This window comes from Sinocyclocheilus grahami, unplaced genomic scaffold, assembly GCF_001515645.1.
Source record: "Sinocyclocheilus grahami isolate Dianchi unplaced genomic scaffold, SAMN03320097.WGS_v1.1 scaffold2003.1, whole genome shotgun sequence".
Classification (NCBI taxonomy): Eukaryota; Metazoa; Chordata; class Actinopteri; order Cypriniformes; family Cyprinidae; genus Sinocyclocheilus; species Sinocyclocheilus grahami.
The window spans coordinates 48050-75033 of record NW_015507182.1 but is presented as its reverse complement, the minus strand read 5'-3'; the positions used below and the strand labels follow the sequence as shown (position 1 = coordinate 75033).

The 26984-nt window shown below is 38.1% G+C and overlaps 1 protein-coding gene across 1 annotated transcript in view; it reads right to left on the bottom strand.

The window, feature by feature from the left end:
• Positions 1-2002: 2002 nt before the first annotated feature.
• Positions 2003-26984, bottom strand: part of LOC107573674 (protein KIAA2022-like) — a 67317-nt gene continuing 42335 nt past the window's right edge. Inside the window, exons 2-3 of the mRNA XM_016260117.1 lie at positions 16872-16993; positions 2003-6648 (exon numbers count right to left, since the gene is read on the bottom strand). Of these exons, the coding sequence (XP_016115603.1) occupies positions 2646-6338 (3693 nt within the window). The 5' untranslated portion in view covers positions 6339-6648; positions 16872-16993 and the 3' untranslated portion in view covers positions 2003-2645. The remainder of the gene's footprint in view (positions 6649-16871; positions 16994-26984) is intronic.

Below are 26984 nucleotides of genomic sequence, written 5' to 3'. Positions count from 1 at the left end.
TTGTAAAAAACTTGAAGTACATTCAGTTGACAACAGGCAGAAATGAGAGAAGGCAGGCTAGCCCATGTGCAGTTTCCTCATCAGCATCATCATCCTGCTGCTGCTAAACATGGCCGGCTGGAGGCAGAAGGGGACGGAGTGAAATCTTTCTAAGGTAAAAGCTATAGGTAAGGCATCACTTTACCTGAGATATCCTCCTAGAGCGACTCTTTTAAATCAAAGGTGTCATTTATTCATCTACGTGTGGTAAATGCCAATGGATTCAGTGATTTTCAAAGGACAAATTTGGTTTCAAAGGTTTTCCAGCTACAATGAATTAAGATGAAGTTTGTGACAAAACCTAGGGGGCACTAATGTGCCACTAATAAACCCTACACATGCACATTGGAAATACATGCCTCTACCTACATTTCTGCAAAATTCCAAAAACCTACCACTGTGTACGAATCGCTGCAGTTTCCAGTTGAAATGAACACTAGAGGCAGTAAAACTCAGACGACTTCGTACGTAATTTATTGCACAATATTATGTTATGACCTCAAAACGATTTTAACATGCTGCGAGATTTGAAAAATTACAATTTTGAACGTTTGCATCACAAATACAGCTTCATACGTATGATTTTCTAACCAAAGTAAGTTTGCTCGGTAGCTCACCCGATACGGCGTTGCACTTGTTTGGTGAAGCGCTCCGGTGTTAATCCTGTGAAACTAACGTTAGACAAAACAGCTCAAACCCACATAGAAATAAGTTAAATTAGCACAGTTACATCAGCGAATAAGTTTTTATATAATTTTTGCTTTCGTTAACACTATCGGGTAGGTTTGGTTCGGGAACATGATAAAGCATTAACCTTTAAGCTACACTATTTGGACATTTGAATTCTGATATGTACCTGAAGCAACGTAATAAAAACGGTACAATATGTGCCTGTACCAATGTAATAAAAACATGGCCATGGTCACATACCGAGCAAGCATTTTAGCGCCACTCACTGGACATTTCACTTTCAAACTGCGGCGAAACATGGAATAAGGTACATAATATTGGCATTGCAGAAACAGCACATATTTCCAATGAGCCTGGGTTGAAGAAAATTAATGAACAATGAACAAAATATAATGTTGTTGTCAGATGTAATTGTTCGCACAGGATACTACTTGACTATTTATGGCAAACAGGAAGGGAAATGTGTAAAAGTGGGCTAAAGCAAAAGAGACAGTCTTTAGTTTCTTAACCATCAAGAATACTCCATTCAACAAATACGCAAAATATAAAAAATTATGTTCACAGTTCCTGTTACAGTAGAAATAATTGCTTGTTGACTGATACCAGACAAATACCATCCTCAATTAACATTCTCCGTGTCCACCAGCCATGATTTTTCCCTCCTCCTGTGTTTAGAAGAGTGCATCTTTTTGATTCTAAGCGGACGTAATGCTGAGGTACATTGAATTTGTTAATTAAGGTGACGAGTAAAAAAAGTTCAGAGTTGAGTTGTTTTGGTTGAGTGGTTGTACCACTGTCAGCTGCAGGTGCTCTTCAAACGATAGGGTCCCGAAAGAAAACAAAACCACTAACCAAAAACAAAGGCCAGATCTTGCTAAGTCTTGAAGGAGAACAGCCAGCATTCATCAGGATAGTAAATGAAACAGCCAGTATTCATACAGTTTATAAATGTGTACAGAAAGTTTACATTTGGCACACGGATAGATTTCATGTTTTGCTTTAAACAGCGCATTTCTGTACAGTGATATTGAATAATAATAATAATAATCTGTTAGTAGTAATATATTATTCCAGTCAATAATCATTATCATTCTATACCATTATTATTATTATTATTATCATTTCAATGAATGTATAAAAAACAAAGCAAAAATTAAGCGTTTTGGGATTTCCATGGCATAGAAATGTCCCTCTAAGACAATTTCCAGTACAACTCCTGTAAAAAGCATAGTAGATAAGAGAAAATCATAAGTACATTCCAACAGTAAGAAATTAGAACAACATTAATCTGATATGTCTTCAATAAAAAATGGTCCCATTGTGTGCTGTTAATGTTTAGGGATTGACCAAGGATGTTGTTATCCTAGACAAGGGGCTGAGCATTTCACACTTAAAAAAAGTCAGGCAGTAAAAGGGTAAAAAGAGAGGAGGGCATCTGTTTCAGCATACATAATCAATTGGGGAGCTTGTTTCACACACGGACATTTTATAATAGCTACATGTTGAAAAGAGAAATATAATTACATAAGGGCAGCAAGATTCACTGAGAAATGAACAAAACAAGGTCCAAAAACAGAATTTGCACTTAAAGTTTTTTTTTCCTTTTCTTCAGACAAAAACTAATCAACAACTGCGAGGAAAAAAACAGCAAAAACAAGAATGCAGAAGAAAAATGCAGCCATGGTCATTTAAAATCTCAATCAAGCCTTGCACAATCAATCAATAGGTAGTTTGCGAGTACAAGAAGTTTCTCATGCAAGATATCAATATCCTCTTCGGGGGCAAAAACAAGGAGGGGGTAAGTAAAGAATAACATAATTCCATGCATCTCTCGTCTTGAGTCAGTGTAGGTATGTCAAGAAATGAGGAGGAAGTGGGAAAGTGAAGAACGTGCATCAGCAGCTAGATATAAAATATTACCTCAGTTTCTCAAAAGATGCCATTAACGATATGTCCTCATTTGTCTCTCGTTCAGGTCGTGTGCCCTTTAGATTTTCAATCTGAGGGAATTTTGCACTGGTTTTGTGACGGTACATCTTTTTGTGCGCTGGCCCATTTATACCAGGAACGCCAAGGTTAGGCTTGTCAAACATGTTGCCGCCCAAAGCCAACTGAGGGAAAAAAGGCAAGGAGGCATTGAACTTTGCCTGCTTTTTGCCACCTTTCGTCCCACCTTTTCTGCCCTTTGTGCCCCCAGTAGCCGAATTGCCTTTCTTCTTGGGGTCGGATGAAGTTCCTGCTAGGATTTTGAGAGTCTTTAACTTAAGGTTGTTAGCCTCTGAGGGCAGGCAGATATTTGCTGTAGGGCCCCATATTGGCTCAACAGAGGCCATCATGAATCTCTGTACTTCGGCCATCCCTGAGACAATATTTGACAAGATGTTGGATGGCTCTTCAAACTCTCGCTGGTCATCGTGGACTTGACTTTTGCTCTCTGAACTACCTATTCCCGTCCATTCCTCAGATCCGCTGTCCTTCAGCAAATGAGCAATGCTCTCAGTCTGGCGTTTACCACCTTTCTCATCCAGTAAGGCCTTTAACTTTTTAGATGCTCGTGAAGTCTGACGTGGAATTTTGCCCTTCTCTGTTTTAGGAGCTCTTGGTGCTTTGCTTTTTTTGGTACCCTGCCCTGCAGTTTGTTTGTTGCTATTTTTCCTCTTTGACTTAGTCCCCTTGATTGCACTCATCATATTACCACCAAAGTCAGCTAGATTTTCCTCTTTTGTCCTCAGGCTTAAGTTGTCTTCGCCGTTAAAAATGTGCAATTGAAAATTGTGCCCATCTACTGAATATCTAGCCATATCTTGCTGCTCGATCATTTTGCAGTTCCAGTCCACATCTTTGGTGCATGGCATCTTAGCCCCAACCTGGAGGTCAGCAGCCTTCCCAGCTATTTTCATCTCACGGCCCATAACTTGAGGGGATAAATTAGGCGTCTCTGGGGGAGAGAGCTCTGACAATGATGTGTGTCTGAATTTATCCGGAGTGAAGTTGGAGATATCCAGCAAGTCTGTAGACTCCCTCAGGGGTGTGATTGCATCAATACTCTGCTGAATCACCAGTTTGGGACTGCAGTGGGCCAGAAAGTTCTCGTTCACATCATCCTCGCCATCCTTCTCGCAGGACTTAAGACTCTGAGAGCTGTAATTGCTAGAAGTAGCTGACAGCGAGCCAACTGAGTCGAAACTGATGAGCCGGCCGTTGTCGGTGTGCAGTGTGGCTCTTTGAAACTGTGGCTGCCCCTGACAAGCCTGAAACTCAGCGTCAGGACGCAAAGGCTGCTCAGGCATGTAATTCTTTTCATAAAGCATTCTGTTGCTCTCCAGACTCAGCTGGCTGTAGCCTGACATGGTCAGACTCTCAGACAACGGCATAGCCATCTCTCCAGTGAAGCTGCTGGGCTGGATCGCAGACTCAGCAATATCTGCAGCGGCGAACTGCTGGTTGGGACCAAGCTGGGGGTGCCACATCTGGGTGAGAGTCGGACAATTCTGGGGCGACTGCTGGAGCTCTGATTCTGATGGGGGAGAAAGGACACAGCTTTGCGCTAGCTGAATTGAGGTGAACTGCTGCTTTTCCAAAGAGAGGTCCAACGAGTGTTGGGTCTGCTGGGGGAAAAACTGGATACCGGTGCTACCTGAAGAGTCAGAGGCATCTAACAATGTTTGCAGGTAGCCACCCGGGATAACGGAAACACTTGGGGCCACATTCTCAGACGATGCATCTTTGTTAGGGGAGCAGGTGCTAGACACGAAAACTAATTTTTCAGTGGCATTAGCCGTTTGACTCTCACACAAACGGGGACTGTGTGCAGCTGGGCTGACGTTTTCATCTTCAGCACCTCCTACTGCGTCCATATTTTTCTGTAGCGAGCAAACTTCTGTCAGGTCTGTCACGCTCTCGCTATTCTCCACAAGGTCTCTCATTTTCTTGCTCTTAAGTCTGGCTTCACTTCTGAATTTCTGTATTCTGAATATTTTATTCCCTATTCTCCTTTCCTCCCTCTCTTGTGATCTGCTCTTCCGGGCTGCACTGTGTATGATGTCATTTGGGTCTAATGTGCTTGCACAGCTGGTGGCTATTGTTAATGGCATTCCCATGGAGGCAGCTTCATCTGTAGAAGCAACCTCCTGCCTGGGATCAGAGGCAAAGGGGCCCTGCTTGTTGGGTGATTGCTCCACAGTTTGAATTCTCCGAATTCTGAGCCTGTGTGCTAGCTTGTGTTTCCTTTTGGGGGGACTGGAACTAAAGGCATGGTGGTGAGAATTGTGTTTATCTCCTGCTGCCAGCTTAAGCTGTTCCTCTCTTTCTCTCTGTTTCTCCTGCCAGAAATCTTTCAGAGGTGCGAGCTTCTCATATTTGTTGATTGTATCCTCATTTAAGCTTACAGTCGTGTCATCTGAATCAATTCTGCCCAGCTTCACAGCCATGCATTTCTCTCCTTTGAACCTGTTGACGATAATGTATTTGATTATTACAGGTGGATCCTTGCGAGAGTATTTTTGTCTCTTTTTAGGGCACCAGTCAAGATCCTTTTCTTGCTTTGGACCAATCGGTGGTTTCTCTCGCTTTTCAACATTTCTTTCTCCTTCGGTGGACTCGACATAATACAAGTAGTCATCACTATACCTAACTTTTCTCTTATCCCGCAATCCGTAGTTCATATGGTTGGAGCAGCTTGCGTTCTTACGTGAGAACAAGTGTTTGGGCCTGTTGTCTTGGAAAGTGTCAAAAGAGGAAACGGTGGAGGAGCTGTCATCACTATGCTCCCCTGAGTCATCAGCAGAGTTGCTTGAATCAATAATGTAGTTTATTTTGGGGCTGTAATCAGGTGTCTGCTCTACGGAGCAGTCATTTCCATCCCCTTTGCTGTCACTTTGAAATCCGAGCTCCTCTGATTTAGGTGGTAGCTCATCTGCGACTCGCTTTACCACACCAGCCTCTTTCTTGGTACAATTCACCAGGACGCTTGGGAAAAAGTTGAACTGGGTTTCTTCTTGGAGAACATTGGTTTTCTCCCTCATGTTGTCCTGGAAGGACTCGTAGCGGATCTTTAACGAGCACACATCACTGCTCAGAGTGGAGTCATCATCGTCATCAAACATGTAATTGTCCACGTCCTCCTCAGAGAATAGATTTACGGAGAGCTCATTCTTGGAGCAGAGATCCAGCAATTCTATCTTACTCTCGCTAATGAAGGACTCGAAGTAGCCCCAGTCCTGATTTGAATTAATAAGCAAACCATCCTCTCCGTTGCACTTGTCTAACAGCAGGCCCTCGTACAGGTTTTTGGAGGCCGAATCATCTAAGTCTGTTTTCTCCGTGTCCTTCTTCTCAACTAGTTGAGTTTTGGGGACAGGAAAGCTCAAAAGCTGATCTGAGAGGAGCTGGTCTCCGTAACTTCCCGTCTCACTTGTGCTCATGCATTGCATGTTAATATCAGAGATGGGGCAGGTGCTGTAGTCTCGGCTCATGTCAGCCATTTTGAGGTTGATGCTGGCCTCTACATTGGACATATCCTTGGTCTCAATGAAGCAGCTGGGACAGGTGTGACTCTGCTGAATCAAACAGTCCTGTGTGAGCCCAGGAATGCTCGCAGGTTCGATCATAGTGAAATGGCACTGGTTGTGTTTTTCTTGGTAAGGCCCAGGGGGCTCAAGCCCTTGGTAGCACAGGGTGTGAGGGATATCGTGTAGTTTGAAGACTCATCAGTCGGGTGATACTCTTAAGGAGTTTGTGTTGACAGTGGCCGTGGTAAGTGGTGCTTCTTTAAGGCCAATTTAGCACTGAGGCAGAGCAAATCGTCTCTCTTTGTGCTCACTGCAGCAGCTCTGGAGGATGTGTGTAAGGCAGCATCTGCGACACCATTCAGCTTTGTGGCCACATACAGCTTTAGATTACTCTTCAGATTATGTAAACCTAGGCGAAGAAAAACAAGCACAATATTAACAGTTTATAATATTATTAAATACTACAACTCAATATATATACAGTATATATATATATATATATATATATATATATATATATATACACACACACAGTATCATATAAGTTTATATAATTTTTTTTTTTTTTTCATTCAATTATGTATGGTTTTAGTTAACAATAATAACTCTCATATAGAATAGATTTTCTATCTGTTTTCGGAAGAGAGGCATTCACATTAATATATATATATATATTTAAAAAAATTAAAAGGAAAAAATTCCACTGACTCATGACTCTTTTGATCGGCCGCCAGTTATCAGTTATTATTTTACACCTTCGCTTGCCACTAAAAGGTTCGTAATAAAATTTTTTATTATTATTAAATAATATAAATAAATATATATATAATATATATATATATATATATATATATATATATATATATATACACACACACAGTATCATATAAGATTATATAATCTTTTTTTTTTAATCATGCAATTTATTAACAAAGTACATAGGATGAGCTTTTTTCCTTTTTAAAGTCAACAGTTAATAATAAAAATAACAGAAAAAAATAGCACTGTATTAGAGATATGAGGCTAGTTTATACAGAGAGACTGGTTTGCTTGTTTTGACTAATTAGTTTTAGCTTAAGCAGAAAAAGTACAAACTCAAGGGAACAGTCAGACCAGTATGTTGGAAACAATATAACCACCACTATATCCAACTGCCGGTTTCACCATTGTCCAAGCTGTTAAAATAAAACAGATATGAAAATACTCGTCTGCAACATTCAGAACAAGGACCTTTTAAAAAAGACCATTACAAAAATATGATTTTGAGCACTTTGTGCTCACTTGAGGTACAAATGATTAAGTTCTGAAGTGTGCTTCCCAAGACTCCTCTACCTGTAAAGGGCAAACTAGGCCTATTTCTTTTCCACTAATTATACTTGTACTGTTTATTATTTTGTAAAATTATGCAAATGGTTTTTAATTGTAGTTTAGGGATTTCAAGTTTCAATGTGCTTCTACTCTTCAGAAACAGGTTTACAAAGACCTGTTTGGACCTCACAAAATAAGTACTTGTAGATGTGAAAACTCTTTAATCAAGGGCTCTTTATGCCGCAGGCACCTGTGCTGTTAAAATATCCCATCTGTAGAGTTGAGAAGTATTTAAAAAAAACAAAAACAAAAAAAAAACTCTAACTGATTTTCATGACTTTTGAATTTGTTACCAGTTCTGGAACATCTGCATTCTTCTGTCGTTGCAGACTGAACACCATATTGATAATATATCATTTGTCACGAGGATCAATGCAGTGTTCTGTCTGTGTAACAAACTATGGTGTCTGATGTTCCTTGTTTCCCATCAACAAAACATCTGTTTTGTGGCATATATGCCACTTTTATTATTTTTCCACATAAAGACAGAAAATCTGTTAGATGCAATAAATGTGGATGTAAAAAGTGTTGAAATAATTATAATAAATCTGATTTAATACAGGCTGCTGATGCAGTAAATACAATAAGAATTGTCTTCCAAGCATTGTTCATTTATGTTCCTCAAAAGTACTAAATTACTCATTAATAGAATCTTTAAGGAATTGTTCAATTAAACTACAATCAGAACAACTAAAACTGGAATCAGTACATTCCCTGAACGTCTAAACAGTTGATTGCATCATGCAGTTGCAGCTTGTAACTTCAAGGTGATATTTCTATTTTATTTGACGCTTCAAGTTCGGTTTTAAATAATGATTAAATCAACAAGCTGTTAATACAGAAGATACTATGACGCACATTTAGGTTAGCTGAGAACCTAAACAGTGGCGTTAACTTTTGAAATTCTATTAGAATCTAATTAAAGTAATACAGAACAGGTCAATATAATATAATATAATATATAATATATGTCACGATGCGGTGAGGATGAAGCACACAGTGCCAGGATAATCCAGAAGTGAGTCTTTAATTATCTAACCAAGAGTTAAACAGAAGAACAAAGGAGTAAAACACCACAACGTAACTTCAAAGCAAGACAAATGGACTGAGGAAAACACAGGGTATATAAACACATGGAACGTAATTAGGGAGAACTGAAACAGGTGAGGAGTAATCAATCAAAACAGGTGAACAGAATATACGATGATTAAGTAAATGAGAACAGGAACTGAACCAAATAGGGGCAAACAGGAACTAAACAGAAACAAACACGTGACTATAATATAATATAATATAATATAATAAGCTAATTTCAGCACTTAAACTTAGTTCTATTATTAGGGGTGCACAAAAGTTTTTCATCACCCGGAGATTTGGTTTGGTGCTCACACTGCATATAGTGTGGCCTATTAAATGTAACCATATAAAATAAAATAATTAATAATAGTAATAATAATATTATTGCATGTTATTTAGTTAGTTTTTTTAAAATAAAACTGTAATAATACTATAAATATTTTAAAATAAAAAGTGAGTATTGCATAAAAACATTTTATATACATTTATACACCTGCGGTTAGGGTTAGGGTTAGCCTAACCCTAACCCTACACTTATGTGCACCCCTCTCTGTTATATTATTTCAAGAAACGTTTCATATTCTACTCTAAAGCAACACTAATTTTGTAGACCCGAACACTGCAATTATTTATCATTCACTATAATACAATCACATGGCAGGTGTGACATCTGAACGTGCACAGCTTACAGACAACACTGATCATGATTATGTGCTGTAGACTTGCATGGTGCTAACTAAGCTAACCAACTGGTTCTGACATCGGATGGAAAAGTTCATTTTCCCTTGTTATGAAATGTCAGGGATTTTACCCATCAACCAGCACGTATGAAGCATAATTGAGGAATCTCTGAGGATTCGCTGTGAATCAGATGTGTGAAATGTTGTTATCCTCTTCTAGGATAATGTATCGGCTCAGTTGACAACTGACTGGATCACATAAATCCACAGGGAAGTACAGGAGAGCATATGGACTTTTGGCAGGTGTCAGAGCCCTGGTACACCTAACCTCTGCCAGACTCGCTCAGCATCCTCTGCCTTTGCTGTAGCGTTACGTCTGGGGTTTACTTACACTAGAGAAGTGGGAAAAATATGCCCAAATGGGATTCCTGTTTACCGAAGCTTCAGCTCTTGGGTGCTGCATTATCCGCACATGTGGCCTTGAGCTCCACACATCCCTCAATAACTACATTACTGTAAGAGGAACACAGATGGTGAAATTGGATCATGAATATGATTATGAGCCAGTTTTGCTTTTCAAATATGACAGCCACAGCCATCTTGGACATCTTTTGAGGAAGAATTGTCGATGAGATGTCAACGACTCTGACTGTCACGGTCTACAATGACAGATTTGATGATGACACGATGTTAATTTGGGCTTAACGATTCCTTTAACGTGCGCTGCGATGCGCTCTGACCGTCGCACACAAAAACAGAAAGAGCCTTTTTTGCAAGCTCTGATCTCACTGCGTTACACAATATTCAGAGTCAGAGAGCACAGGTTTTTATCAGCCCGCTGGGACAAAACCATATTTACTGTCTGCTACAATGAGCACCTTTGAGGACGAACTAGTTGCTAGACTTGACAAAGATGTTCAAGAGTTTTGTTTGCACATGATATCCTCAAGGCCAGCGGTTTATTGCTTTGTTTTCAGAGTTATGACTGTGAACTAATCGATTCTTATTACTTCTGAATGGAAGGTTGGTCTTATTATTAGAACATACTGAGAGCAAACTCATTACATGTTATGGCAACTGCTCTATGCGGACTCAGAAAGCACTGCAGTACAGACCATCACTTCTAGACATCTACCACAAGACGCTCAGCATCATCACAGAGCATTCCTACTGTCCACCATCCAACCATTATCTCCTGATACCACTGCCATCTAACAGATCCAGGACCAGCAGACTCCCCACAACCCACCTGACACCATGACATCTCCTCATTATCTGAAAATCACTTCCCATCCACTCCACTGTTCCCAAAACATTGTCTTCACGCATGCTATACATGATCACCTGCACTGCAAAGACATTACAATAAAGAACTTGATTTGGCTTGTGTGTGATTGATAGTTTTATACAATAGCATCTTCCTGTGAGTGAGTTATTGACTTCAATAAACACCTGGGGTCTCATTTATAAAACTCTCCGTAGATTTAATCCTAAAACTGTACGTATGCACAAAAGCTAGATTTCCATATGCACAAATGTTGGCAAGAACCTGCGACAAAATCCCGTTATAAATCCCAGTCAGGGGAAGATTGTGCGTACATGCATCTCCACCCGACTCCTCCCAGAAATAACCATATATGGAGCTTACAACACCTAGTTTTACTATGCATAACCTCATCTGCATATAATTTCCATGCATATTCATCCACGTGACACCATGTTTAACACCGTCAAAGGTACAAGACATCAAGGAAATATGAGATATGGACTATAAATGCCATTTGTGCCATACACGTTAATTTTTATTGCTAAAAATCATCCAGTATCCTTGTTATGTTTTAGAATAAATATATCAAAATATCTATAAAAACTAAATATTTTATAATAGAGTTGATGCCATTCATTTTCAATGGGCAAATAGTATTTCAATTGTTTTAAACTATTCAAATCAAATTAAATTAGAGAAACAGATATAGGCCTATATTTATTGCAGTGTAAATACAATTATCTGACTCGGTGTGTCACTGACAAAGAAAACGTGCAAATCTTAAGAGTTTTCTTCAAGTTGTATCCTTCAGATACACTTGTATTTTTCATAATGTTGTGGAGATGCCTTCACACGACATTAACACTTCCGGGCAGCTGTGGCTGTACAGTAAGCTATTATCATTGGTCCTATTCAAACCGGACAATAGACCGTTCCACTGAATCCAGCAGTCTGCCATAAGTGCGCATCATTATTCTTGCTAAAAAATGTTTTCTCATAACATGAGATCTGCAGTTAAGTTTAAAGATTAATTTTGTGCACCTATAGCACTCCTCGCTGTCATTAAAACATAGCATGCCACAGGAAAAGTAATCAAGCACATCCACTACAAATATGTCTAAATTCATATAATTTTTGGTTTAACTTCTGCAAAATGACTTTATGTAATTGCAGTGCTTATCTCCATTAATGAGAGTGGAACATTTAATCTAAATATGTATATTGACATGTTTAAAATCGTTGTTTACGTCATTAATTTTCACACTCCAGGAAAAATAATCTGTATGTATTATCTTATAACATAAAATGGCAATATTTGTCATTTACATTACAAAAGGAAAATCACAATTCTAATATTTATGGCTGGTGTTAGTCATTTTCAAAATTTAAACCATCAAACTTCTATTTTGCCCATAAAGCTTATATTTTGTTGAGAATCACATCTGATGGTCAGCACATGTTATGTTACCTAATGCACGTTAAAACAACCCAAACTTGGAGCAGATGCAGAGACTGAGTTTGTGCGGAGCAGCATTTACTGTGAGACTCTGCACACAGCGGTGGATCACGTGTAAATTAACACAGTGCTACGCTTCACTCTGAAACACACAGTGCTTATTTATTTAATTAAATCACAGCCTTTGCAGTTTGATAATTGCACTAAGTCATATCGCAGTTGTGATTTTATTTTGATTAATTGTGCAGTCCTATTACATCATGCAGCTGACTAAAAACAGATTTTCAGCACCTTACCGTGTCCATTCCACTCTCTCATCTCAATGCCACACACAGGCACTTAAATACCCGAGGTGTGGAAAACAGCATCAGGACATCCATCAGCTCACAGACGCAAGTCCAGTGCTTAATGGTCTCTGGCATTTGTGAATGGAGGCAAAGGATCAATTTATCTGCACCGGATGCTGGTAATGAGAGCAGAAGAAACGCTGGATGATTTATTGGCCCTCTATTAAAACCGCGAGCTCAATGAAGCTGTTTTTCAGTCTCTGAGAGTGGGCCTTCTTTCAGCGCTTATCTGTGTGATTGTGACTGTGTGGCCGCTTGAGCCCCAATTCCCTGAACTGGAACTGAGAGGAGTGCGCTTATGATAAACCAAAGCCTGCAGTGCCATGACAGGCCTGAGTCAAACCTGCTCTGAGAGCCCAAGCACAGCCACTGAATGAGCAAACCACTGATCCAAGACTGCAGATGAATGCAGCCGATACTCATCCAACATGAACAGCATCTCTGACATGCTGTTGATTACCACAGAATATCATGGTTTTTTTCTTATCAAACAACATGTGCAATACTGCTCTTACTATGGAGGTTTACAGGGTAACTGTACTGCAAAAGCAGAAACGTATATCACATTTTAGTTGGGATGTTTTGATTTATTAAGCATAATCATCTGCGATATTTGCCACTTTACAGATTGTTACGTCACATCTCTTTCTGTTATCCTTAAGCAGCAACGTCCCCAACCCGCCAAGACTCAGATGTCAAGCCTACAAGACACCCACATTCCCTTCACTGACCGTCTGAGGCATACGGCTCACCAAACTCAACACAAGCATTTTCTCCATCTAGCATCCTCTGTAGGGTGTTTTTATCTGTCTGCCTGGAAACAAAGGTGTGTTTACGAGACACCGCGTTAATGTTGCAAGAGTGTCTGATGATGAAATAATCACTGGATTTACCAAGTTTGTCAGGTTAGTGGCATCAAATCTTTGAAAGATATTATAGTTCGTCCAAATTTGCTGTTCCAATTTTGCTGCTACAAATCTTCTGTACAGAATTTCCAAAAAACACAAGTGAAGAAGAAACCGAAACAACAGATGCTTCCACATGTAATCTAACACGATCATCAGACATAAAACAGCATCAAAACTGTGTAACGTTGATGTAATGTCGACCAATGAAGAGGTAACGCTGACTGTCAAGCTTTGGGGAGTTGATCGACTTTATCTACGTTTTGATTATCATTCTGAATCCAATTCATAGTCTTTTTTCAGCTTTTTGTTCAAAATGTTGTTTATTTGTTTATTTTTTATTTATGAAACTTTTCATCCACATTCAAGTGTTTAAAAAAAGAATGCATGAAGCTAGAATAAAATGTTTTTGTTTACAAGCAGATATAACCCTGTTCTTTCTTTTGATGTTTTTCTATGTTCAGATATTCATAACAAAATATATACAAATTAATACCTAAATAGGGACATAGTAGTATACTTAAAGTATGATGTAAAGTTCACTTAAAGAAAACTTACGAGTATACTTGCAGTATAAAACTACTAAACTAGTAGTTTACTGAGATTATACTTCAAAGTGTACTAAAAATGCTACTACAAGTATTTAATTAGAAAACTATCAGTATTCATATGTTAAATTTTAGTATAGTTGCAGTACAAGCTAAAAATATTGTTGTAAACTAGTTGTGTACTTAAAGTTTACTACTGTTATACTTAAAGTATATATATTTATATACTAGAAAGTGGGCCAATTTAGTCCCAAGGAGTATTGAAAAAGTACACTTACAAGTATTTGTATACTTACTACATAAAGTATACTTAAAAATATACTTGAACTTTACTGAAGTATACTTACTAAAATAAACTTGAAGTATACTACTTTTTGGTAAGGGTATACAGGCAACACTAATCCCTGTGGCTCCTGACGATATATGGAGGTCATATGAAGTGAAACGATCAGTCTGTGCAGGAAACTGAGCATTATTTACACAATTATTACCTGTAATCCAGAGCCTCAGGCAAACGAGCCAGAGTGATGTTCGGATTTACGAACGAATCATTCTTTTAAACCGGTTCTTTTTAGTGAACTACTTGAACCAGTTCACCAAATCAAACTGAATCGTCTGAAACAGTTTGCAGCTCGAGCAGCACAGATCTACAAGTTACTCAATCAAACTCACTTTCAGACGCCTGGCAGTCACTCCGATTCGAGCCACAATACCAGTGTATCTGATCCTGTGATGAATGAATCATTCAGCGCTCCAGTTCCTTCAACAGTCACTGAACTGAAGAAACCGTTCGACTCAGACCGAAGACCGATGTGCCGGTGATATGAGCATGTGTGAACCGAGAGCTTGAATGAAAGGGCAAAATTAAAGTTTTTATGGTTTTTCATTGCTTATCTAAAATGGTGAGCTGAAAAAAAGTTTAACTAATTTGAAGGGTTAGTTCACCCAAAAATGAAAATTAGCCTGTGATTTACTCACCCTCGAGGCATCCTAGGTGTGTATAAGAGTTATCATTGCAGTGGGCAGGTGTTTTTGTTCAACAGTCCAAAAGACATCAAATAAAGTGTGCGCCTCCATAATAAAATGTGCCTCACACGGCTCCGGGGGGTGAATAAAGTCCTCCTGTAGCGTTTTTGTAAGAAAAATATCCATATGTTAAACGTAATAAACACTTCTCTCTCACTTCATCATCAAACTGTGGTAGTGTGATTAGTGCCGAACGCGGAGAGAGGACAAAACAAAACGCCGGTCATGAATTAGAAGTACAAACCGAGGATTTGTAAAGAAAAATGTCAGAGGATTTCGATATAAGCCAAGAGGAGACTGGTTTTCCTTTGCTAAAGTAAGGAAACGTTGCTTCCTTTACTCCTGTAAACAAACTCGCGAGACTAGCATATCTCAGAGGCGCATGTGCTATGAATACATCCTACATCATCCGCCGGAACGGCTTGCACGGTCGACAGATACCGGAAGTTAGAGAAAAGTGTTTATTACGTTTGAAATATGGATATTTGTCTTACAAAATCGCATGGATTCGCTAAAGGAGGAGTGCTTTATTTGACGTGTTTTGAACAAAAACACTCGCCTACCCCCATTCTAACGAGTGGAATAGCCAGGACAATTTTTAATATAACTCCAACTGGATTCGTCTAAAAGAAGAAAGTCATACACTCTTAAAAATAAAGGTGCTTCAAAAGGTTCTTCAAGCGATGCCATAGAAGAACCATTTTTGGTTCCACAAAGAACCATTCAGTCAAAGGTTCTTTAAAGAACCATCTCTTTCTTACCTTTTTATAATCTGAAGAACCTTCTTTCGCCACAAACAACCTTTTGTGAAACAGAAAGGTTCTTCAGATGTTAAAGGTTCTTTATGGAACCATTTAGACAAAAAGGTTCTTCTGTGGCATCGTGAAGCAAGTTATTTTTAAGAGTGTATACACCTTGGATGCCACGATGGTGAGTAAAACGGAGGCTAATTTTCATTTTTGGGTGAACTAACCCTTTAATGACTTTATATGCTTTAGACATGTAAAACATCCACATTTCACATTAGTATTGAGTTTTTTAATAATTTGATTGCGTATGTTACATTATTGCATGATTACATAAAACGAGAGCACTGAATCAGTTCATTGAAACAAACAGTCCGAAAGAATCAGTTCACGGAAAAGAATCAGATTTCCCCATTTGCCTGAGGCTCTGGATTACAGGGAATAATGCTGTAAATAATGTTCAGTTTTCTGCACAGACGGATCGTTTTTACTTCATAAGACCTCAATATATCATCAGGAGCCACGGGGATTCGTTTTGTGTTCGGGCATTATTTTATGCTTTTTTTATTCTCAAAGATGGGCAGCTGCCGACTTGCATTTTATGAATCAACAACGACCACGGTTTCAGCTAAAAATCTTCTTTAATGTTTAACTGAAGAAAAGAATAATCATCCACATCTTACATGGGGAAGTCGTGGCCTAATGGTTAGAGAGTCGGACTCATAACCCAAAAGGTTGTGGGTTCGAGTCTCGTACCGGCAGGGATTGTAGGTGGGCGCTCTCTCCAACCTTCAATACCACGACTGAGGTGCCCTTGAGCAAGGCACCGAACCCCCAACTGCTCCCTGGGTGCCGCAGCATAAATGGCTGCCCACTGCTCCGGGTGTGTGTTCACGGTTTGTGTGTGTTCTGTGCTGTGTGTGTGCACTTTGGATGGGTAAATGCAGAGCACTAATTCTGAGTATGGGTCACCATACTTGGCCACATGTCACTTCACTATACATGGCCTGAGGGTAAAGTAACAGCAAATTTTCATTTTTGGGTTAACTATTCCTTTAATAATTTGGTTTGAAACACCGAGTAACAACGAAAACTATTTCAGATAAGAAAAGAAGAAGAAAAACAAAAACATAACCAAACCAAAGTGACATGAAGAAGAAAATAAGCTGTTTCACAGAGCTGGCAGTGAAACACCATGGTTTATGGTCTTACCCGTCTGGTCCAGTTGATTGGTTTCTGTTGAGCCCAAAGCCTGTGAGATGATCCGGGCTTGTTTGCTGTCCATCAATGGGAGTCTGTCCTGCTCGAGTGTTGCTTCATTATATCCCTCCTGCCTACACACACACAAACACAATGACATTGGACACAAAGTTTATCTATTATGTTCCTCTGGGTGTACATTTCCTTTAAATGGAAAACTTACAAGGATTCACCGTAAATAAGAAGCCATTTCTGCTGAACAGATCAAGGACTAATGATTTCTCTCTTTTTAACTAAATGTAACCAAGACATTTACAGTTTGAACTCGAAAGCTGCAAGGCGAGATGTAAGTAAAGAACCAGAGCTTCCATCTCCACGGAAACTGCATGCAACAATCTACTATTTTAGGCTCAATTTAACACCCATAGTACAGTTGTTAACCCCTGGAAACTTTGTATGTATATATAGCACTCAACATATTTGTTTATGGTAATTACTTCAAGCCGTCACGATTTATTCACTGCAGGCAAAAGGAACTGGGCGAAATGACTTCTGAGACTGAAACAACTCGCACGCACGATGTTAAGTGGGTAATAATATGTTATGGTGCAGAATGACGGTGTAAGTCGCTGCTATAACAAAAAAAATCAGGACATATAAGTAGTGTCAAAAATCATGGAGCAGATCTGGTCAACAACATGCCTGCTGTATAGGACTAGGCCTACATAGGCAGCATCCTTACTATACTGAACATCGGTGATTAGGAGCACACTACATAGGTAACAACTCAAGACTGCTACTTCAAGAGCTCTTGAACCAAACGAACATGCTCTGAGATGAGAAAAAGACTATTTACTTAACATCTGTATGAGAGATTAAACCCAAAATCACCACATGAAGCATTATGGAACTGAATCAAACAGCAGTTTCATATAAATCTGTGCAGTGTAAGTAGGCATTTGACGAAAGCAAATTTTCCCGTTGAGATAATTGCCAAATAAAAGCCAAATAAAACAGTTAGTTTTGCCCTCAATTGTCTCGTCAAACTCCAATATTGAAAAAAGTCACAAAACAAATCACTTGTTTCACTAAAATCATATTTGAGGTCCTGAGCTGGGATGAGAGATATGACCAAAATCTTATTTCACGATATGAGTCATTTTATTGGATGATAATGATACACAGTGCCCTCCACTAATATTGGCACCCTTGGTAAATGTGAGCAAAGGCAGCTGTGAAAGTAAATCTGTTTATCTTTTAGATCTTTCATTCAAAAAATTCACAAAATTCGAACCTTTCTTTGAAGTAAAACGATTGAAAGTGGGGGGAAACGTCTCGGGTTACTTATGTAACCATGGTTCCCTGAGTAGGGAACGAGACACTGCGTCCTCTAGGGGTCGCTATGGGGAACGCCTCGTCGTGACTCGTATCTGAAGCATACATTGAAAAAACACCAACGAACTCACATTATGATGTGCTATAAAAAAAATGTGAGACGCGGTTAGTGGAACAGAGATAAAACATAAGGTTGCATTTTTTAAAAGCTGAACTTATTTAACTTGACTGCTGTGTTTTTAGAACTGCAAGAGACAGAAGCACAATGGCCAGACACGTCCATCTAGTGTGTGTTTACATAGAAATACCATGGAAAAGTAGCGCAATGGAATGGAAAATTCATTTTGAACTGCCCATAATTCTAAATTCTCTACTATTTAGAACAGATAGTATGCAATTTGGGCCGCAGCAAATGATTTCTCTGATTGGCCAAAATCTGTTACGAGTAATAAAGTTAAAATCACACTGACTTGTGGCTTCTATAAGAGCAAATATCATCACTCAGAGTTCATGCTAGCTTCACACAGTCTTATCGGCTTTAGATTTGGCATGTAATGTTGCTGCCTTCTGGAGCAGTCTTCATGTCCGGGGCTCACCTATGGTGCCCAGGCAGCTCTCTGGTTGAGGAACAGAGCTAATTTGTCCTTAAAGAAAGACAGACAAATCTCGAAAAACAGAAGCTTGCATTAACGCTTGGACTGTGTCAGCTGGCAGAAAGAGACAGAAAGAAACCGTTGAGCTCCTGTTGAATTAAATGTCAGCTTACGGATGCTGATTGTACTGAATATTTCTGGCGTATGCATTTAAGAATAAACACGTCTCCAGTAAAGTGTTGGAGGCATCTCTGTCCCAGAACAGAGAGTTCATTCTGCTGTACTGAGCTCTCTTTACATACGGCTTTTATTGGACCTTAGTCAGGGTAGGCACTGTATTTAATGTGACGTGAATGAAAGGGATAGATGTATAGGTTCAATGAGATGTAATATTGTATATATAATGGTGTATTGTTGTTGGCTTCATTTATGAGATAAAGACAAATAAAGCCCACAGAGGCTTTTATTTATTCTGTCTTGTTTTTGATGACTTTTTAGTTTAGTTCAGTTTCTGATAGTTTCGTACAATGTTTGAAGGAGATGATCCCATTTTAAATGCTAATGAGTAAACAAAACACTCCTGTAATGAATAAAGCTGTCTATAATATACAATAAATCTCTTTTGCAATGGAGTTTATTTTTCTGTTAAGAAAGTTTCATTAGTCTAGTTTTGAAATCGCATGACATATGAGAGAGTGAAGACTAAGACATTTTAATCGCATATGATTTAAAAAAAATCTGCCCAAGGGCACCTCAGTCGTGGTATTGAAGGTGGAAGAGAGCGCTGTACATTTACTCCCCCACCTACAATCCCTGCTGGTACGAGACTCGAACTCACAACCTTTGGGTTATGAGTCCGACTCTCTAACCATTAGGCCACGACTTCCCGAGATCAGATGTGTATCATTATATTGGGTCAGTGCGTTAGATCTTAAAGTGACAGCAGCCTAATATACTTGCTGCTGTCTGTCATTAATCTTATTCAAAAAAATAAAAGATAAAAATAAAATCAGTGACTGCTTTTGAATGAATAACTTGTGTAGCTTTTAATAAGATGAGTGTATATTTAATTCATACAGTGCAGATGGTGCAGTGTATATACTGTATATATATATATATATATATATATATATATTTTACATTTGAATATTTAATTTCTGTATTATTTCTTATTTTTCTTAGACAGACCTACATGAAAAATGTAATTTGGATCTTTTTTCTATTGTATGCATTTGTCTATCACTTGTGTTCAGATTCTTAGTTCTCATTTTATGACTGACGTTTGGTTCGTCTTCAGTATGCTTGAGAATGGTTTACTTTTAGCTGTACAATAGTTAGCCTAATATTCGTTTTTGTAACATCCTTATTTAATAAAAACAAAAACCCTGATATCACTTGTTATTGTGAAATAAATATACTTATATTGTGATATCAGATGTGGGTCATACCACACCTACACTAGAGCTTCTATTCTAAAAAAGATCATAAATAAATATGAACGTCTGAACAGAAAAGCTGTTGTTGTGTTGCACTACTGAGTCAAAGCTGTGGATCTGAGAGCTGGAGGCAGGCGGACAGGAAGGGTTGAATTAACCATCTGTTCTTCTCATATACCTCTCATTATTCCTCTGCTGACACTCGCTGCTTTCACTGCCTCTACACTTAATATGCATCTTAAAACACTTCACGTGATTTAGCACAACTGAATTAGTCCATTGTTCTTCAGACGGTCAGTACAATTAATGGCTTATGTGTTTGAGAACTAAATGGTACATTTCCCCACAAATTTCCAATTATTTTCCATATTGTGTATGTGGGAATGACAATGGGTTAGCTGTTGTGTTCTTGCATAAGGTTAATGTTCTTATATGAAAAAATGTGAAGTTAGGACAATTTTAAGATCATTCTGATTTAAAAAAAAAAAAGTTTTTGGACAAAAGCATAATTCTCCCGAACATTTTCAATGCCATAATGCAATAAATCTCATTAATGTAATGTTAAATAAATAAATACAACATACATAAATAACAGTGTTTATACATTATGGTAATATTTTATATAGTGCTTTTACGTCGATTTAAACTGAATAAAATACTGTGTTACAAAAAAAAAAATACTGTAGTGCTGCTATTGTAGTAATACTAAAAATGTTATTGTGATTTTTTTAAAAATAAAAATTGTGACTGCAATTTAAAATGTGATTAAAATGAAGCTGTGCTTATATATAAGGCTGCACAATTTTGTGATTATATGTCAATATGACAATTAAATATGGTGTCGAATTTCATATGACAAAAATTGCTACAATATTTTATAATCAAACATTTTCTTGAGAAGAGGAAAGGTCTAAATCTCAATAAAAAAAAAAATAATAATAATTTGTGATGGGAAAATGCATCCAAAAAAGGGCTCTTTTTGGTATGGTGCCTCAACGAAATCTCACAGGAACCTCAGTTGTGTGCTGTCAACTTCAAATTTGGAACATATGTCAGATATATACTGTATTTGCTTTGACTTAGATTCCAAAATATTTTGTAAAACATTTATTTTATATTAAATAATTCTGGTAACACTTCAGTATAGGGACCAATTCTCACTATTAACTAGTTGTTTATTAGCATGCATATTACTAGCATATTGGCTGTTTATTAGTACTTATAAAGGACATATTCTGCATGACCATATTCTGCATCCCTAATCCTACCCAATACCTAAACTTAACAAACTACCTTACTAAATATTAATAAGCAGCGAATTAGGAGTTTATTGAGGAAAAGGTAGCAGCTAATGGTTTGTTAATAGAGAATTGGACCTTAAAATAAAGGTATATATGTATATATATATATATATTATTATTATTATTATTACAGTACATTTTCATTACAGTAAACATAGGCTTTTTTTTACACTTTCATTTTTTTAATGACATAATCTAATTTTCTTTAAAAGAGACCAAACTGTTTTGTTGTTGTTGGTTCATTATTTATTTAATGAGGGACACTGCACATTAATAATACTTAACAACGTGTAACATGTGTCAGATTTAGCCAAATTGGCAAATTTTCATCCATAGTCCCTTGGCAGGTTGATGCTAAGGAGAAGGAAAAGAGCATACAAAGTATTCTCTAAACACACAAAGAATTAAGAAACTCCAAAATCTCTACAAATGGTCTTAATTTTGATTCAATATTAACCACATTTTCAGCTTTCTAGAGAACGTACCTGTAAGATATTTTACTGACTTTAGCTCTGATGGAAGTCTATTCCAGTCATGTGTCTCTAAAAGCAAACGATAACTGTCCAGAGGTACTTCTTCTCAATGCTAAACCTCTTATACCAGCTCTTGTATACGGTCCTGTTATTTGATGCATATAATCTTTAAAAAATGGTGGAGCAAAATCATGGAATTCAAAAACAAAAACTTTTTGAAAGAAAGCTGAGAATCTATTATTATAGATGATAGATATTGCATTACAAAGCGTTTATAAGTTAAAATTTTCATGTGTCTGTTAAAAAAGGTTGGTGACAGTTAAGAGGTTCATTAAAGGCACAGCCTTTGCACTTTTAGTTTTGTTTTAGGTAAGTCCTAACTACTACACTGTAAAAAATGACTGTGAATTTAACGGTAAAAGACTGTAAAAATGCTTCAGTAAAAACCTGTTAAATGGTTAACGGTAAATTCCCCTACTATATACGGTGAAAAACTGTATTGGACATTACATGTATTGGACATCAATTTTACGGTAGTATACCGTTTTTGGAAGTGAAAAATACAGTATAATTTACAGTGAATAACCGTAAATTGACATTCCCAGAATTCCCTGCGTTACATTTCAAATTTGATGTTTTTTTTGTTGAAATAACTGTTTCTTCTTAGTTTTTTCTTATCAGTTTTGTATATTAGTGTTGTGTGTTACACCTAATGTTGTTAAATGAATGTGTATTGCATTATTTCAGTTTCATGTGTGTCACCGTGATGGTGTTTAGTGTTTGTGTGAATGACACTGTGCACCTTCTATATATGTTATTATTTAATTTATTTTATTTGATAAAAGCTGCTTGTGATTGGCTTTGGTTCATCATGTGACTTTCTCATCACCTCCTGCATTTGGTGGTTATCAGTGTATTACAAACATACAAAACAGATTTCAGTCCTTCAATAGGTTGGTATATTAACATCATATCAGTTAATGAAATTACGGTATTTAACTGTAAATTTAAGTTAAAACCGTAAAACCTAAAACGTTGCTACCATATATTTTACGGTAAAATTCCGGCAACCACACCTGCCGTTTTTTTACCGTAAATTTTACGGAATTTTTTTTACAGTGTACCATTGCTCACAGATTCAGAGACTTACTTGACACAGAGCGTAACTCTTCCTGCACCTTTTCGTGCTCTTCGTGCTACGGATGTGAAATATGTGTCACATCGTGCAACGTGTTGAGGAGAAGCATGCTGTTAATTGCCTTAGTGACTGAACCTCACCTTTTAATATGGTGGATGTTGGTATATTAACATCATATCAGTTAATGAAATTACGGTATTTAACTGTAAATTTAAGTTAAAACCGTAAAACCTAAAACGTTGCTACCATATATTTTACGGTAAAATTCCGGCAACCACACCTGCCGTTTTTTTACCGTAAATTTTACGGAATTTTTTTTACAGTGTACCATTGCTCATAGATTCAGAGACTTACTTGACACAGAGCGTAACTCTTCCTGCACCTTTGTGCTACGGATGTGAAATATGTGTCAAATCGTGCAACGTGTTGAGGAGAAGCATGCTGTTAATTGCCTTAGTGACTGAACCTCACCTTTTAATATGGTGGATAAAAAAAAAACAGACTTATAGAAAGCTTGAACATGAGATGCATCTGGAGACAAGAAGACACAGAGACTTAGGGTAGGCTCTCTTCACATTGGCCCTTCACACAGAACGTGTTTTTGCTTGGAAAAAAAGTGGAATGGTGATTGTTTGCACAGAAAAACAATGGAAATGTAGCAAAACTAAATGGAAAAACGCGTTCGGTGTCAACGGCCCCTAAGAAGCCTTGCAACAGCTTCATGCTTCATAACAAACACTCAGGACACCTTAGCATCTGCATTGCTATTCCAGACCGTCAGTTTTACAAAAGGCAAGCATCACTCTTGGTAAAATGTAAAAGCACTGCTATGTTTTGAGGTGCAATTATCAATAAAACGGAGATGAGACATGTTGATCTAGAGCAGGGGTTTTCCCGTTTTGGGATAGTTTTGAGTAGCAATTAGGCGGGTTTTGTTGTGAAAACCTGGCAACCCTGGTCATGCTTATTGACAGTGTAAGATGATTTACGATAATAACCACAGATTGGCATGTTGTTATCTCAGAAACAGGCTCAGCCATCACATTGAATCAGGTAAACCGGTTATATATTTATGTTTCAGTATAATTACGTACGCTATACCAGGGGCGGTTCTAAACCCTTTTTAGGTGGGTTTCAGCCCCCCTATCTGTCACCTTAGCCCCCCAAAACTATCTTAACGATCAGGCCAGTGCTGCTTCCTCGAAAGATTTTCATTCTCACGTGTTTTAAGTCTTGTCAGTTTAAACATTAAAGTAATTTTAAGCCATTTAAGCCCAAGACATCTCAATGCGGATGTTGGGGGGGCGCGAGTGAAATTAGACCAACTTGGGGGGGGGGCGCATGTCCTAAAAGGTTGAAAACCCCTGATCTAGAGCACACTTTTGCCATTCAGCCATGTTTCAGTTTTATGTGCAATGCCAGACTGTATAGATTAGACAATAACTCGTTACACTAATTAGGCTCAGATAAATCAGACAGACTGGACAGCAGAGGATTCAGGGTGTGAAATCACTTCTGACCGTCAAACTAGTGTTGCGCTCGGGTCATCGCCTTTAACATGAGGAGGACTCTGCCTGTCGAACAATCGAACAATCGTGACGTTCAACTAACATCCATGTTCTCCAGGGATCGTCCTTGTATCAGGTCTGAAAGCTTGAGACTGATGAAATCCACTCTGAAAAAACATGTAAATGTCTCCGTCAAGCATCCCAGTCAGCTCTGTTCATAATTGTCCATCAGGATGTGGCCTGAGACTCGAATCTATCATCTTGTCTCTAGAGACAAAGGTTCTTCATTAATCTGGTGCTCTTTTCTCCAGTGACTTTTGATTTGGCAGAACCCTTAACTAATTCAGCCTTTTGTTATGTATCTGCTTGACTCATGCATTATGGTCCAGAAGTACATTCTCATCCTGTCTTGGTCAATCTTTGTCTTTTATCTTTATAGTGTTGCTCAAAGCGTTTTAGAATCCATTTCAGAACAGAAAATTATTACTGGAAATAGCAGAAGGAAGAGGCAAAAAGAAAGCAATTTCTGTGATCTGCCGTCTTTGGCCAGACACACACAGCAGTAATACGTAAACGCAAATGCTTTTTCAACATTTTACATATTAAGATCAGCAGGAGTAGCTGTGTTAGAAACAAACCTCAGTACTCAAGGGTGCAATAGACTTCCCAACAAATAGTTGATGAATATGCACATGTACTTGTACTGCATCATGAGTTGAGTCACATTTCGCAACACAACAATGAATGAAACTTAACGTAACTATTATGTGAATAATACAATGACTTTCAAATTGTAATTTGACACATCTAGCACAATAACCTAAACATCAAATATTAACATTACATTTCAAATAAACCACAAATGTTTCATTATTCTATTAATACATAATGGCAGTAATTTCCTTGCTTTATCAACATAAAGAAATTGATTCCAAGTGCTGGAGTGCAGTTTAACTTTTAGCATTCAACAGAACTGCCATTGACTTCAAATTTCTGTGCACTTACCAGAGTTTTGACACACAGTCACAAAAGGCTATACATTGCTAGAATGAACTGTAGATAAATTCCATTCCAAATCAAACCAGCTTCTCTTCATTCAAAAGCATAAACACTTTTTAAGACACATCAGTCATTCAAGCATATTTGATCATAAAGCCTATGCAAATTCAATCGAAATTTGGCAACTATATTTGAATAAAAATGGATGAATGTATATTTGTTTTAATAGACAGAAATTATAGACTGGTTGCGGAGCTTGAGAGAGTATTACTATTTTCACTAGCTACATTTACATGGACACCTTTTGCTTCAGTCAAAATAAGTCGAATTGATGAATCTGAACATAGTGTTTATGAAGGCTAAATAAAATGATTGGGTCGATGTGTGCATTTATATGTCTCTATATGCATCTATATTCACTTGATTTGTAAGTATTAATAGCTTGATGTGATTGCATATGTAATGTAAAAAAAGCTAGCGTGGATAAAAGTGAAATGTTCAAGCACTGCTTAGCTACTTACTATGCTTCTATATTTATAATAACTTAAGAAGAAACACTATAAGGAGAGGTGAAGAAACCGTTGATTGTCATGAAAGGTAAATAAAATGTGTTATCTTATAAAAGAACAGTAATTAACGCTTAATCCTGACATTTGCAATCTGTGGCTCTTTCAATCAGAGCTCTGTACTGATTAACACACATATTAGAGTTGCTAATTAAAGAAATAGGCATTTTAATAAGCCCTGGTGAAAACCCCACGTGTGCTGGAGGAGCTCTGTATGCAGCCTGCCAATTACAGTTCACCGCATCTGAAGTGTGACTGGAATAACAACAACTCTCCAAATGGCATATTTCATCCCGCTCTCTGCCGCGTGGCACGGGGTCCAGAACGCAGCCGTGGAAATTTTGGTGCAAGGAGGCTCCCTGGCAACACTGGAGCCAGAAACGGCGCGAGAGCGAGAGAGTGGATGAGTGACATGCTCTCTCATATCTGCACTCCAGGGAAATAACCCGGTAATCCAGCATGCACTATTACACTGACAGGCAATAGGCTTCATCCTGCAAGGATATGAAAGCCCCCCCTTACGATTCAAATAGCAGGGAAAGTAACAAACCGGAGTGACGCGGTACCTGCTGACGGAGCGGCTCTATGAGTGATCTAAAAGCGACGTGGCACATGAGCTGAAGGAGCTCAGAGGACGTCTGTCGCCTCAGTGTTTACCTGCTGCTGCTGACACGGCCCTGGCAACCTTTTGTTTTTTCCTCGCCGCACTTCTAACGCTCCGCTCCTGGCTTTCCTCATTATCTTTTGAACTCTTTGCAAGTGACAAGGAGAAACCG